Source organism: Oncorhynchus nerka, linkage group LG22, assembly GCF_034236695.1.
Source record: "Oncorhynchus nerka isolate Pitt River linkage group LG22, Oner_Uvic_2.0, whole genome shotgun sequence".
NCBI lineage: Eukaryota > Metazoa > Chordata > Actinopteri > Salmoniformes > Salmonidae > Oncorhynchus > Oncorhynchus nerka.
In genome coordinates, this window is record NC_088417.1 from 35,753,313 (window position 1) to 35,766,867 (window position 13,555).

The 13,555-nt window shown below is 44.4% G+C and overlaps 1 protein-coding gene across 1 annotated transcript in view; it reads right to left on the reverse strand.

Moving 5' to 3' along the window:
• Window positions 1-6,334, reverse strand: part of LOC115105119 (ribonuclease 3-like) — a 149,515-nt gene extending 143,181 nt beyond the window's left edge. The window contains 9 exon segments of the mRNA XM_065007134.1: window positions 745-831; window positions 992-1,072; window positions 1,825-1,997; window positions 2,565-2,706; window positions 3,030-3,420; window positions 3,892-3,960; window positions 4,293-4,785; window positions 4,788-5,249; window positions 6,030-6,334. Of these exon segments, the coding sequence (XP_064863206.1) occupies window positions 745-831; window positions 992-1,072; window positions 1,825-1,997; window positions 2,565-2,706; window positions 3,030-3,420; window positions 3,892-3,960; window positions 4,293-4,785; window positions 4,788-5,247 (1,896 nt within the window). The 5' untranslated portion in view covers window positions 5,248-5,249; window positions 6,030-6,334.
• Between the last annotated feature and the right edge of the window lie 7,221 nt (window positions 6,335-13,555).

Here is a 13,555-nt window from a genome sequence, read left to right on the forward strand (position 1 = left end):
CATTTCCCGCCATTATTAGTGCAATGCCCCTTAAAAATTTTGGAGATGATTTTGTTTTCAAATAACGTAAAATAAGCAATAAAAAGGCCATTCTTGAACATGGGGTGAGACATTGTTACTAATGTATAAATAAAGCCAGTTTGTTATTTAAAATGATTTAGCGGGAGAGAAACCAAAAAACCTAGTCATCTCATGGGTATCCCAGTCAAGGACCGCGCGGGTATTGAACCAGCATCTGTAGCAACACAGCTTGCATTGCTATGCAGTGTCTTAGACCATTGCACCACTCAGGCGCTGTACAACATGCCTGGTCGGGAGTGGCCTACAGTACTACAGTAAGAGGATTATTTTTGCTAACAAAATAAAAGAATAAAAACCTTAGTGTAACAATTTTTAGTAAGTAATACTGAAGTTGTGCACAATTATCAGTTTCTATTTAGGTTTATGTCGCCCATTCATTGTCAGAGACACAGTAGAACCCAAAAGCATAATCAGTGCTCTAACTCCCCCTTCTGCTGGTCTGGAGCAATGAAGTGGTGACGCAGGGTACCGTACTAAACCACAAATTACCTCTAAGTACCGCGGCGTAAGCTCGCAACTTTTAAAGGAGGAACCACTGTAGGGCATAACGTTTTTTCCCCAACTACGTCACCTTACCAGGACAAACTACAAACTCAAGGTAAGGTCATGTGTTCAGGACTGTGAGAGGGATCAAGATGGAGAGCGAGACAGATGTATTCATACCAGGAAGTTAGTAGGTGGAGACACAGTGATTCTGTAGTGGTAGAGCTTCCCAGAGTTGTTGTTCATCGGACGACATTCCTTCACCGACTGGAGAGCGAGAGAGAGAGTCTTTGTACTAATGTTTAATAGTAGAATATCTATCCTTTATTTATTTATTTATATCTATCCTTTATTTATATCTATCCTTTAAAATATATCCTATATTTTAGAAGAGAGTAGAGTAGGTTGTGTGTGAGTGTGTGTTTACCTCCTCTCCAGGGTAGATGCTGTGGCGTATCCCTGTGCGTCTGGACTTGGCACTGCACTTACACAACGGCCCATCGTTCATCTGTACACACACACACACACAGGACAGCCATAACCACTATGAACACTCCTCCAAACCGTAACAGGTGCTGAAGGGAGTTGTGGAATGTGTGTAGTACACAAACACAAGAGGTGATATTTTGACAGCAGGCAAAATATGTCACCAAAAAAGAATGAATCACTTTAAATACACTTATTATAAAACACGTTTGCAATAAACAGATACAGGATTAAATGATGTGCATTCGTACATCTGCAATGTTTGTTTCCAACACCACATCATTTAAAACCATAGTTACCCTGTCATGGGCATTGTTTAAAAAGGTTTCAAATAAAATGCCATTACAAGTATTTTGGAGGAATATGGTCTCTTCCAACACTAACATTTGTTTTAGACTAAGATTCTTCAACTGGGTGTACAGGCTTTCATTCCAGCCTTGTATTTAAATCAGGTGTGGTACTGCAGGGCTTGAATGAAACCCTGCACAACCCAAGCTCTTCAGGACCAGAGTTGGAGAAGCAGGCTGTGATAGACCATGTTAGAGTAAAACCTGTACTCATAATGCTCAGAGTAGGAGTGGTGAGCTACGATCTGGTCGCTCTATGTACCCCTATTCCTTATGATCTGAAAGGCATCCTGCACTATGAAACTAGATTTTTTGAATGAACATTTTCTGATTAGTTTCTTAATTATTACTACAAGGGTCAATCTACCACATCTCCTCGATTAATCAAAGACATGAAATCAATTAATCAAGTGCAGGAGGTTCTGACCTGTCCTGGGTCGTTGTACCACAGCTCGTCATGCAGACGGTCTGGATGGGCCTTCTTCCTCTTGATCTCAGCGATCACGTCAAACACGTCAGAGTCAGAGCTGCTGGAGCAGGTACTGCCTCCCCCGTCAGACTCGCAGTCTGACTCACTGCTGCTGTGACTGTGGCACTCCTCTGGAACAGACACACAACAACCAGGACACTGTCAGTGGCTAGTGCACAGAGAGAGGTCTCAACACAACCACCACAACACTGACTTTTGGTCACCTGTCTACTCTGGTGTATGGTTTTTACACTTGTTTTTTAATACTAGTTGTTCCTGCAAAAACCAACACCTGGACATATGTAGACACACTGCTGTGCACAGGGTTTCACTTCCTTTTTTGCACTGTCATTGGCTAGTCCACACACGAGAGGTCTGAACTCACAGCAAAGACAGTAATTGCTACTGAAAACAGGTTGACAAGCCTGAACACTGTGTCAATCTTAGTGCACTAAACGTTGTAGCTAATCACGCTCTCTTTTTAACTCTCCTAGTTGTCGGACAGGGCTGAAGTCATTCCTAATCACATTAAATCAATCTCAGACATGGCAAGGCAAGTTATACACAGTTTATAAAGCAGGTTTGACAGTATTTCTTTACTTCATTCAACACAACTGTCATTTTCACATTCCACCGTTACATAACCAGTGTTAGAGGTTAAATACCTTTGGGGATACTATCTGATATCAATACAGTACCGGGCTCCTCATCTAGCTTGGTCTTGGGGGGGTCCCATTTGGGCCGGGCCGACTGAGCACGCTCCTGTCTCTTGACCAGCTCTTCCTCGAAGCGTTCGTACAGGTCCCTCAGCTTACTGGTCCCCACCACCGTAGAATCACCCTACAGCAACAAAACAGGATCACACAGAGTTTCAAAAGGCAGTATGAGAAATTTGAGCAATTGGTTGAAAGACAGTAGAAAGCTGTGGTGGTACAAATCACTGACAGAGAATCACTGACAGATCAGAGCATTTGTAAATGCCTCAATGATTATCAGAGATATAAAAGTGTTCATATGGTGTTGTATCCTCAGACATTTTCCAAATACATTTCTGGTGCATACTGTAAGGAAAATCTGAAATTTGGTTACATTTTCATACAGAATTAACCTGTTTGTGTCAAACTAACAAAGTCAGCAAAGAAAAGCCAGCCTAAGCCTCCTACCACTTGATCCATGGGATCGCTGGAGTAGTAGTTCTCAGCATGGGTACAGCGGATCCACGCAGGCTTCAGCAACTCATCCTCCTCTCTCTCATCTCCCTCCCCTTTCTCCCTCTCGCCTCTCTCCCTCTCGCCTCTCTCCCTCTCGCCTCTCTCCCTCTCGCCTCTCTCCCTCTCGCCTCTCTCCCTCTCGCCTCTCTCCCTCTCCCTCTCGCCTCTCTCCATCTCTCTCTCTCGGTCTCTGTCTCTATCTATGGAGACTTCAGGCTCTGTGTCTCGGCTCCTGGCGGAGGTATAGCTGCGCTCTCTGTCTCTGCTCATCCCCGGTCCGTCGGACCTCCGGTCCCTCTCCTCCTCCCAGCGACCACGCTTCCTCTCTCTGCTGCCTGACCGACTGCAGGGAGAGGCACACATAAATGGAGTGGGTAATGGTCACATTGGGAAACAAAGCAAAGTAGAGAGAGAGAGACAGCCATCTCTGCTCCTACTGTGTAAATAGTTACATTGTGTGCACATAATTGAAATCAAAGACGTGGGTAACAAGCTAAGTACTTTCCGGGTTCAGTATTATAACTAGGGGATCTATTCAATCCGTATCATGAATGTACAGCATGATTGAAATTTAAAGGCAATGTTGCCACGTTTGCGGAGACTGCATTCAATCTTTAAAGTTGTATTTGTTGATGCATATGTATGCTCAATCCAGAATTATCATAAAATGTATATTGTGCAATCCGTAACGCTTCAGCAATACATATTGAATATAGCCCTAGGTGTATATACATGCAAGCAGACACAGATTAAAGGTAAAATTAAATAATTATTAATATATTTTTTTAATTAAGTCAACGTGAGCATTCATTACCTTCTAGGTCGCTTCCTGTGTCGGTCAGGTGACTGAGACCTCCGACTGTCTCTGTGGCGATGCCTCTCCCTGAGAATACACATACCCGCACACACAGACAGACACACACTTCCCTTAGAATGTACAACATACAGATCCAGATCTGGTATTGAAAGCATTGCATTAAAGCAAACACGGTAACGCATGACACGAGTCCACCGAACACCAGTGTCTGCTAAATCAGGGTTTCCCCAACCAGCCACCCATGCACATTTTGGTTTTTGTCCTAGAACTACACAGCTGAAATCAAAAACCAAAACGTGCACCCAGGGGGGCCCCAGGACCGTGTTTGAGAAACCCTGTGCTAAATGACCAAAATGTAAATGAGGACATTATACGTTGGGCATGGGACCAACACATACCTGCTGCGTTCTCGACTCCGGTGACGGGTAGGAGGAGTCCTCCCACGCTGTTCGTACTCTGACCGATGTCTCCCTCCCTCCGGCCTGCGTCTGTCCGGACTCCTGCCTCTGTCCTTCCCTCTCTGGTTCATGGGGAAGTCCATCTTGTGTCTGTCGCCACCACCACCACCACGACTGCCGTAAGCATAGCCACCCTTCTGCTGCCTGTGGTCGTCATGGCGACCCCCTCTGCCTCTCTCCGGCGACCTCTGACTCCTGTCGTCCATTTGCTGTTGCTTCTCAGCCTTATACTGCTGCCCTCCTCCTCCATGAGGACTGTGCCTGAAGCCCCCATGGTCTGGCTTGAAGGAGCTGGGACTCTGGTGGGAGCCGTAGTTCCCTGGGCTAAAGTTGGGCAGAGGAGGGAATGGAGGATGGGAGTAGTTCATGGAGTAGGGGGGTTGATGGTAGCTCATGGACTGTGGAGGCATGGTAGGAGGCATGCCGGGGGGTGAGGGAAGGGTGGAGGGGGTACGGAGGGCATCATGTAGTGGTAAGCACTCTGAGCTGACGCTGGAGACCCAGATATGGAGCTTCCAGAGGTGTTGCCGGCGAGAGGAGGAGGGGGGAAGTTGGGGTGGCTCTGGGTGTTGGGGTTGGGAAAGGGGGTGCACTGGCTGAGGGGACTGGCCGTCATACCCCCCTGAGTGGGCACTGGAGGGGGGTATGACATGTAGTCTGAGTGTGCAGTGATGTAACCACCCCCACCACTGTTTCCTTGGCCACCATAGCTGTGAGAGGAGCTGTGCTGGGCCTGGGGGTCGTAGTGGTAGGGGGGCATTGGCGTCTGGGGGGGTGGGGGTCCTAGGTTGGTGGGCCGGTAGTTTTGGTGGGAGCCGTGTTGACCCCCATGTTGACCTGGGGGGGCTCTTCCTCTGGGGCAGCCTCCACCTCCTCGACCCTGATGGAAGGACATACCTACAGGACAACAGGAAAACATGTTTAAATACTCACCAATGTGCACAGTGTCACCAGCTATGGTCCAGGGTGTTAGTGTGCTTCAGCAAGCCACACTAACACCTTGGACCAAAGGTATGTGTCACCATGCACAGCATGATTACACAGCACAGAACATCTGAATCAACACTCGATTATCTGTGGACATAAACCACCAAGTCTGTAATGAATTAGCAATCAAGTCAGCCTGTACTGGCACCATTGTACTGTGGCGAACGTTAGCTAAAAAGTAGCTAGCTTGCTACAGTAAACGGTGAGTAACGTAGCTTGTTTAAGAAGTTAGCTAGCATGTCCTTTCGGCTACAGTTGAACAACAAACGATGGCAAGTTAACAGCTAACTATTTATACAACTAAGCAAAGAGGATGGATAGCTAGTTAGCTAGCTAAGTTTACAGCGCACACAAATTAGCCAGTCATAATGACAATAGCTAAATGGGAGGCTAGCTAGCTAGCTAGCTGTATGTATTAAACATAAACAAACAAACTAGCTAACGTTTGCTAATTAACTAGCTGAATCCAATGAAAGCCTTCAAGAGAAGCTAGCTACGTTATCTAACATTACCTTCAGATTTGATAGCATACTAGCTACACGGAGCCTGATATCAAACTGAAGCGCATCAATAACTGAATGGCATGGAGTGCTCTTGAAACATATCACCTTTAGCTAGTCAAGGGAGATAGAGATTTTTTTATAAATTACACATAAACATGACTTCTATTCATGCACTTGTTGCAAATACCTTGTTGGTTGAATGGGTTTTGCTGAAAGGTTTTACTGTGCGTGCAAGCATCTGTGTTTCCAGTCGGAATGCTAAAGAAGATGGACACGCATGACCCAAGGCACACGGATCATGGCTAGAAGGGATCCAGCTTTTGTCAAATAAACGTCAAAATTGAAATATTTGGGATTTTACCTAACCCTTTCCATAACCTTAACCTAATTATCCTAACCTTCTATGTTAATTCTCCCAACTGGCTGCGTAAATTGTCGTATTATGCTACGAAAAGACAAATCTGACCTTTATTTTACAAATGCTGCACCCCTTCTAGCCATGAGCAAATTGAAGACAAATGTCGCGGAGCTGAGACTCGAGTGACAGTCGTCCTGACGAGCCCTTAGTTCCCAGATAGCTAGATTATGCTGGCTAACTAGCAACAGTCAACAGCAGCATGGGCAGAAATTATGTTCTTATATAAAAAGAAGTTACAATGATTGAGTGACTGGTTGACGCGAAATCTGTATCTAGGTAATTCTGCAAATTCAAGCACTTTGGCCCTGCAAGCTTTCAGAAATTAAAACGTATTGAAACACAATTTTAGCAGTGTTATAATTGTCTTTGATTTGTCTAGAAACAGTATCTGATAATGCCTATGATCGTACTAATCAGGAATTTAAATATTTTTCTCAGACAGCAATAGACAAATGTAATTTCCATCACGTCATTAAACATACATTTTAGTTGTAAATGAAATATACAAATAATTTATAACACATTTCTTATACATTTGTACATTAACTTGTATTGAATATTATTTTAAGTGATTTTGAAGGTTTTCCTAATATTAATAATTCAAAATGACGCCTGAATGTATAAACTTGACTTTGGGACAGCTGAAAACATTTATTTAACCTTTTTGTGAGATTAAGATAACAACCATATGATTTCCCTATCTAAAGCAAATCAATCAATGTAAATTCTACATAATATATTAATTTATCTCAAAAATATGGTGGTGGTGGAAATGACATCTATGTAAAAAATAACTTATGAAAACAATACTTTATTGCAAACATTTTGAACAACAACAATTGCAAAACATTTCATTAATATAAGACAAAGTAATATTCCAAAAGTAGCCGATGGGCAGAGCTCAAGGAAGTAGACCAGTGTTTTTGAGAGATGGGCCCAGATTGCAGAGGGATCATCTGCATAGAAGAGCTCAGTGAGCAAAATGAAACTGTATCATTTGTGGTATATCCAACACAGGTGTGGAGGGTCACCTGCTTGTGAGAATCACCAAAGTGAACTGCCTGGATTTCACTGGTGTATTTACACAGGTAGTTCTCTGAAAAGTCAATATGCACGAGGAACTCCTCTTTCTGCAGATTCTCTTTTAATTCTCTCAGTTTGGAGTATTGGTGTCGAATGTTGTACACGTGTATCCCCAACTTTTCTTTCAATCCTTTGGAAAAGTTCTCCAGTAGAATCTGCAGTGTGCCCACAACTTTTGTTTTACTGTCAATAGTAATGAACTTCTGTCACGAATCCCGCCGAAGATGGTGCCTCTTCCTGTTCGGGAGGCGCTCGGCGGTCGTCGTCGCCGGCCTACTAGCTGCCATTGATTCCCTTTCCTTTTGTTTCTGTTAGTTTGGTCTAATTGGTTACACCTGTTTTGAGTTTAGTTTAGTTTGTAGGCTATTTAAGGGCACTAGGCCTGCGGGCTTATTCTCTGTTTGATGATGTTGGTTGATTTTGTGATCTCTATTTTTCCGGACAGTTTTAGTCCTGTTTGTTTGGACAGGTTGTTTCATGCACCCTTGTGGTTTGCATGTCCGTTTTTCGCTCTCATTGGAATAAAGATCCACGTACGGAACTAACCTGCTCTCTGCGCTTGACTCCTCCACCCACCATTAATAGAAGCCGTAACAACTTCTCCATGTTTCCCTCTTTGTTTTTGTTCTCTCTCTTCAGCTTTGTTTTTCCACTCAAACCACCAGCATCAAAGACAGGTGTTTAAGCTCTTTGGCTTGGCAAAGGGAGCACTCTCTATACATGCACTCTTTCTTCAGGTTCTCACAGCACAAAGACTCAATAAGGTTGTCAAAGTGTTTGCAGTTGATCACTTTGTGATACTGTAGTTTGTCTGCCATGAACTGGAGGTTGGTGTGGGTTTTGCAGAGGTATGTCTCCCTATCCTGGACTGTTTGCTTGACAACCCAAAAAGGAAGTATTTTGCAGAATTCATAGTATAACATTTTAATCTCATATTCCCTCTTAAACTTCTGATAAAAGGTTCTGAATTGTGCCATTCAAGAAGCACTTCTGCTTTTTTTCTTGTTCCTCGTATTGAAGAATTGTTGCCTTGTCCTCATTGCCTTTTGTTGAAAATCTAAATTCTCTGTTTGCGGCTTTGAACAGGCCATACTTTCTCAGCCTTTGAGCATTTTGAAGCCACTTGTTTGTCCATGCCACTGCACACTTTTTTAAATAGTTTTGCTTTAGTTCTACAATGATGGCATTTTAAAATAATAAAATCCTTCTCAAGTTCTTCGGAGTTCCTTTCACTTGCTGTTTTGTCTTTGTCTTTGGGGAATATTGTCTCTCTTTCTGTAAAGCTTTATCAAGTTTGACATTTGTCATGCAAAGATCTGTTTTTGAGCGAACCTCTTCCAACCTTTTTTCTTCCAGCAAGTATTTGACTTCTCATTCTTTTTGCAAATGATGAGAAAATTGTTCAGGGCATGCATTAGAGGCAGGTATGTGGGCCTCATGTTCTGGCTGGAGGTGGTGTGTTGCCTGATAGGTAGGTCTCCATTGCAACTGTTCTCTTTAAAGTCTGTCTTGGTTGCATTTCCATTGCCTTCTCTTGCTTTTTTTGTTCTAGCTTTGTAAGCTCGGAGATAGATTTCCCTACGATACTGTGCTGTTTTATATGGCATCTTCTAAAAACAAAGAAATACTACACAAGTTTTCAACTTGTGCTTATCTTGGAGCATTTTCTAGATTCAATTAATTTAAAACAACATTAAATAAGCCTAATGTAAAAACTAATAACATAATGGGTTTGTCATTTTCAACATGTTCTGTCATTTCCACCACAGTTTTTGATAAACATGACTTTGATGGAAATTACACTTCTACAGTTTTGGGAGAAAAATTACAGGCTGTTTAGCATGCTTTGGCTAGTATAACAGCTAGCATATAGTTTACACTAAATACATAATATACACATTTCTTCAAAATTCTACCACAAATTAAAGACATACCTTGTTTGGAATTGACTGACAATAAAAATATTATCTACACAAGCAATATTTACCTAGATTCTTTAACTTCTGGACATCACATCTGGAACAACAGTCCGCTGCAGCCATGTGCTTCAGTGTCACACCAATATGTTTCCATGGTAACTAATTGAACATTCTCTTGAAAAAAAACTTTAATGAGGAATTTGCCCTCACTAGTGGAAATGACACCACCAAAGGAAAGGTATATTTTGTGTAAAAACAATATAAAGGTCATACTCACAATGAATATTGATATAGATTTTATTTAATTGACTTTCTCTAGTAGATAACTAATGTGTAATTATTCATATTTTCTCATTGAAAAACATAGAAGCTCAAAAATCCCGGTCAGGGACAAGGGAAAAACAATGAAATTGAGGTATAAAATGCATCTGAAAATTTGCTGAAATACTTGATAGAGGGGTGTAAAAAAAAAAAATTGTGATGATTGCAGTGTGAACTTAACATTTAAAGAATAAATACATATTTTTTTATAAAATCCCCAAAATTGACCCCAAGGTCATAGAAGTGCCCATAGTTGCAGAATCACCCAACTCCACTGTGCTGTATCAGCACCATGGACAGAGCATGCGGCGGAGTGTGTTTGTGTGTAGGGGGGTTATGGAAAGCAACTAGGCAGTTAGGTATGACTCCTTTGAGTTTCCATAAAAAGCGAGGGAAAACGCTGCACATCTGTGGTAGGCTACGTGAATAACTAGTTACGCCGCCGCCTGTAATTTTTTTATTTTGATTGATAAGGACAGAGTCAAGTTTACAGTTGAAGATGCTTTACTCAACTCTGCTTCATGCCCCACCACTACATTGTTTAGTGAGCTTCTTCACTAGCTGTAAAAGGCGTTTAGTATTATTAGCCTATTTAGCGCTAACTAGCTAATCTGCCATGATGCTGCTAAGCTCCACCTATGTCTGCATGAAAAGCCTACCCACCGTTCCACAAGTGCTGCCAAGATAATGGCATCACAGCCACTTCCCCTCCATCCCGACTGTTCCTGACGATCTTGGAACAGAGAGCCAGTCCAGGTTAGCCTAGAATCCTATTTTATATGCAGGTTTACGCTACAGGACTGTTTAGCAATTACTGATTGGAATATGTTCCACGATTCATCCGATGGCATTGGGGAGTTTACCACATCACTTCATTAATAAGTGCATCGATGATGTTGTCCAGCACAGTGACCGTACCTACATATCTCAACCAGAAGCCATAGATTACAGGCAATATCCGCACTGAGCTAAAGGCTAGAGCTTCCGCTTTCAAAGAGCAGGACACTAATCCGGATGCTTATAAGAAATACAGCCACATCCTCCAACGAACCATCAAACAGGCAAAGCGTCAATACAGGTGTCACTCCCTGACCTTAGAGAGCTTTTTTTTTTTGTTGGTTAGGTCAGGGTGTGATGTGGGGTGGGCATTCTATGTTTTGTTTTTCTATGATTTGTATTTCTATGTTTTGGCCGGGTATGGTTCTCAATCAGGGACAGCTGTCTATCCTTGTCTCTGATTGGGAACCATACTTAGGTAGCCATTTTCCCTCCTTTCTTTGTGGCACATAGCCCTTAAGCTTCACGGGTTGTTTTGTATTGTTTATTGTTTTTGTCGGCGTCATTTCAAATAAAGGGAATATGTACGCTCACAACGCTGTGCTTTGGTCCTCTTCATTCGACGGCCGTGACAGAACTTCCCACCACCAAAGGACCAAGCAGCGTGGTAAAGAGGACTCCTGGACATGGGAGGAGATCATGGATGGTAAGGGACCCTGGAGGTAGGCTGGGGAGTATCGCAGTCCAAAGGAGGAGATACCGGCAGTGAAGGAGGAGCGGCGGTGATATGAGAAGGCACGTCAGCGAAGCAGGCACGAGAGGCAGCCCACCCCAAAAAATTGGGGGGAGCACACGGGGAGTTTGGCTGAGTCAGGTTGGATACCTGAGCCAAGTCCCTATGCTTACCGTGGCGAGCGTCGTACTGGTCAGGCACCGTGTTATGTGGTGGAGCGCACAGTATCTCCAGTGCGCTTTCACAGCCCAGTGCGCTACATCCCAGCTCCCCGCATCTGCTGGGCTAGGTTGAGCATCCAGCCAGGACGGATGGTGCCGGCTCAGCGCGCCTGGTCTCCAGTTCGACTCTTCGGCCCAGGATATCCTGCGCCGGCTCTGCGCACGGTGTCTCCGGTACGTTTGCACAGCCCAGTGTGTCCTGTGCCAGTGCCCCACATTTGCAGGGCGAAGATAACTACCCAGCCAGGACGGGTTGTGCAGGCTCTAAGTTCGAGACCTCCAGTGCGCCTCCACGGCCCAGTGTATCCGGTGCCTCTGCCAAGGACAAAGCCTCCTGTATGTCTACCCAGCCTGGTGGGTCCTGTGCCTGCTCCCAGAGCCAGGCCTCCTGTGTGTCTCTCCACTCCAATGATGATCCATGGCAAGAAGCCTCCAGCGATGATCCATGGCAAGAAGCCTCCAGTGATGATCCATGGCACGAAGCCTCAAGTGATGATCCACGGCAAGAAGCCTCCAGCGAAGATCCATGACAAAGCCTCCAGTGAAGATCCATGGCAAGAAGCCTCCAGTGATGATCCATGGCACGAAGCCTCCAGTGAGGAGTCATGGCACGAAGCCTCCAACGACGGCCTCCAGTCCGGAGCCTCCAGCGACGGCCTTCAGTCCGGGGCCCACAACGAGGGTGCCCAGTCCAGGGCCCGCAGCGAGGTTGCCCAGTCCGGGGACAGCAGTGAGGGTCCCCAGTCTGGGGTCGGCGGCGAGGGTGCCCACACCAGAGGCGCCACCAAAGCAGGGTGAGCCAGAGGTGGAGCGGGGTCTAATTCCCGCACCAGAGCCGCCACCGTGGATAGATGCCCACCCGGACCCTCCCCTATAGATTCAGGTCTTGCAGCCGGAGTCCGGGGGGGGTACTACTATCACGCCCTGGCTTTAGAGAGCTATTTATTTCTCTATTTGTTTAGGTCAGGGTGTGATGTGGAGTGGGCATTCTGTTTTATTTTCTATGATTTTGTACTTCTATGTTTTGGCCGGGTATGGTTCTCAATCAGGGAGAGCTGTCTATCGTTGTCTCTGATTGGGAACCATACTTAGGTAGCCATTTTCCCTCCTTTCTTTGTGGGAAGTTAACTTTGTTTGTGGCACATAGCCCTTAAGTGTCACGATCGTCATATGGAGTAGAAGGTGAGGACCAAAACGCAGCGTGGTTAGTATACATTCCTCTTTATTGAAGAAAGAACAAGAAGGAAACTGAACCAAAACAATAAACGAATAACGACCGTGAAGCTATAATAAGAAAACTGTGCTGACACAAGCAACTAACATAGACATAGATAATCACCCACAAAGTACCCACAGAATATGGCTGCCTAAATATGGTTCCCAATCAGAGACAACGATAGACAGCTGGTTCTCAATTAGAGGCAATCTAGGCAACCATAGACATACAATTTACCTAGAAAGGAAACAGCCCCATGAACATACAAAACCCCCACAAGACAAAAAAACACATACATCACCCATGTCACACCCTGACCTAACCAAAATAACAAGGAAAACAAAGAATACTAAGGTCAGGGTGTGACATTAAGCTTCACGGTTGTTTTGTATTGTTTATTGTTTTTGTCGGCGTCATTTCTAATAAAGGCAAAATGTACGCTTTCTCATTCTTCATTCGACACCCGTAACAACAGGACCAAGATCAAATCCTACTATACCAGCTCTGATGCTCATCGGATGTAGCAGGGCTTGCAAACTTTCATGGATTACAAAGGGAAACAAAGCCGCGAGATGTGTCCAGTGACATGAGCCTACCAGACGAGCTAAATACCTTCGATGTCTGCTTCGAGGCTAGCAACACTGAACTATGCATGAGAGCACAAGCTGTTCCGGATGACTGTGTGATCACGCTCTCCGTAGCCGATGTGAGCAAGACCTTTAAACAGGTTAACATTCACAAGGCTGCAGGGCTAGATGGATTACCAGGACACGTTCTCAGAGCGTGCGCTGACCAGCTGACAAGTGTCTTCACTGACATTTTCAAGCTCTCCCTGACCCAGTCTGTAATAACTACATGTTTCAAGCAGACCATCATAGTCCCTGTGCCCAGGAACGCCAAGGTAACCAGTCTAAATGATTAAAGCCCCATAGCATTCACATCTGTAACCATGAAATTCTTTGAAAGGCTGCTCATGGCTCACAACACCATCATCCCAGACACCCTGCAACCACTCCAATTCGCAT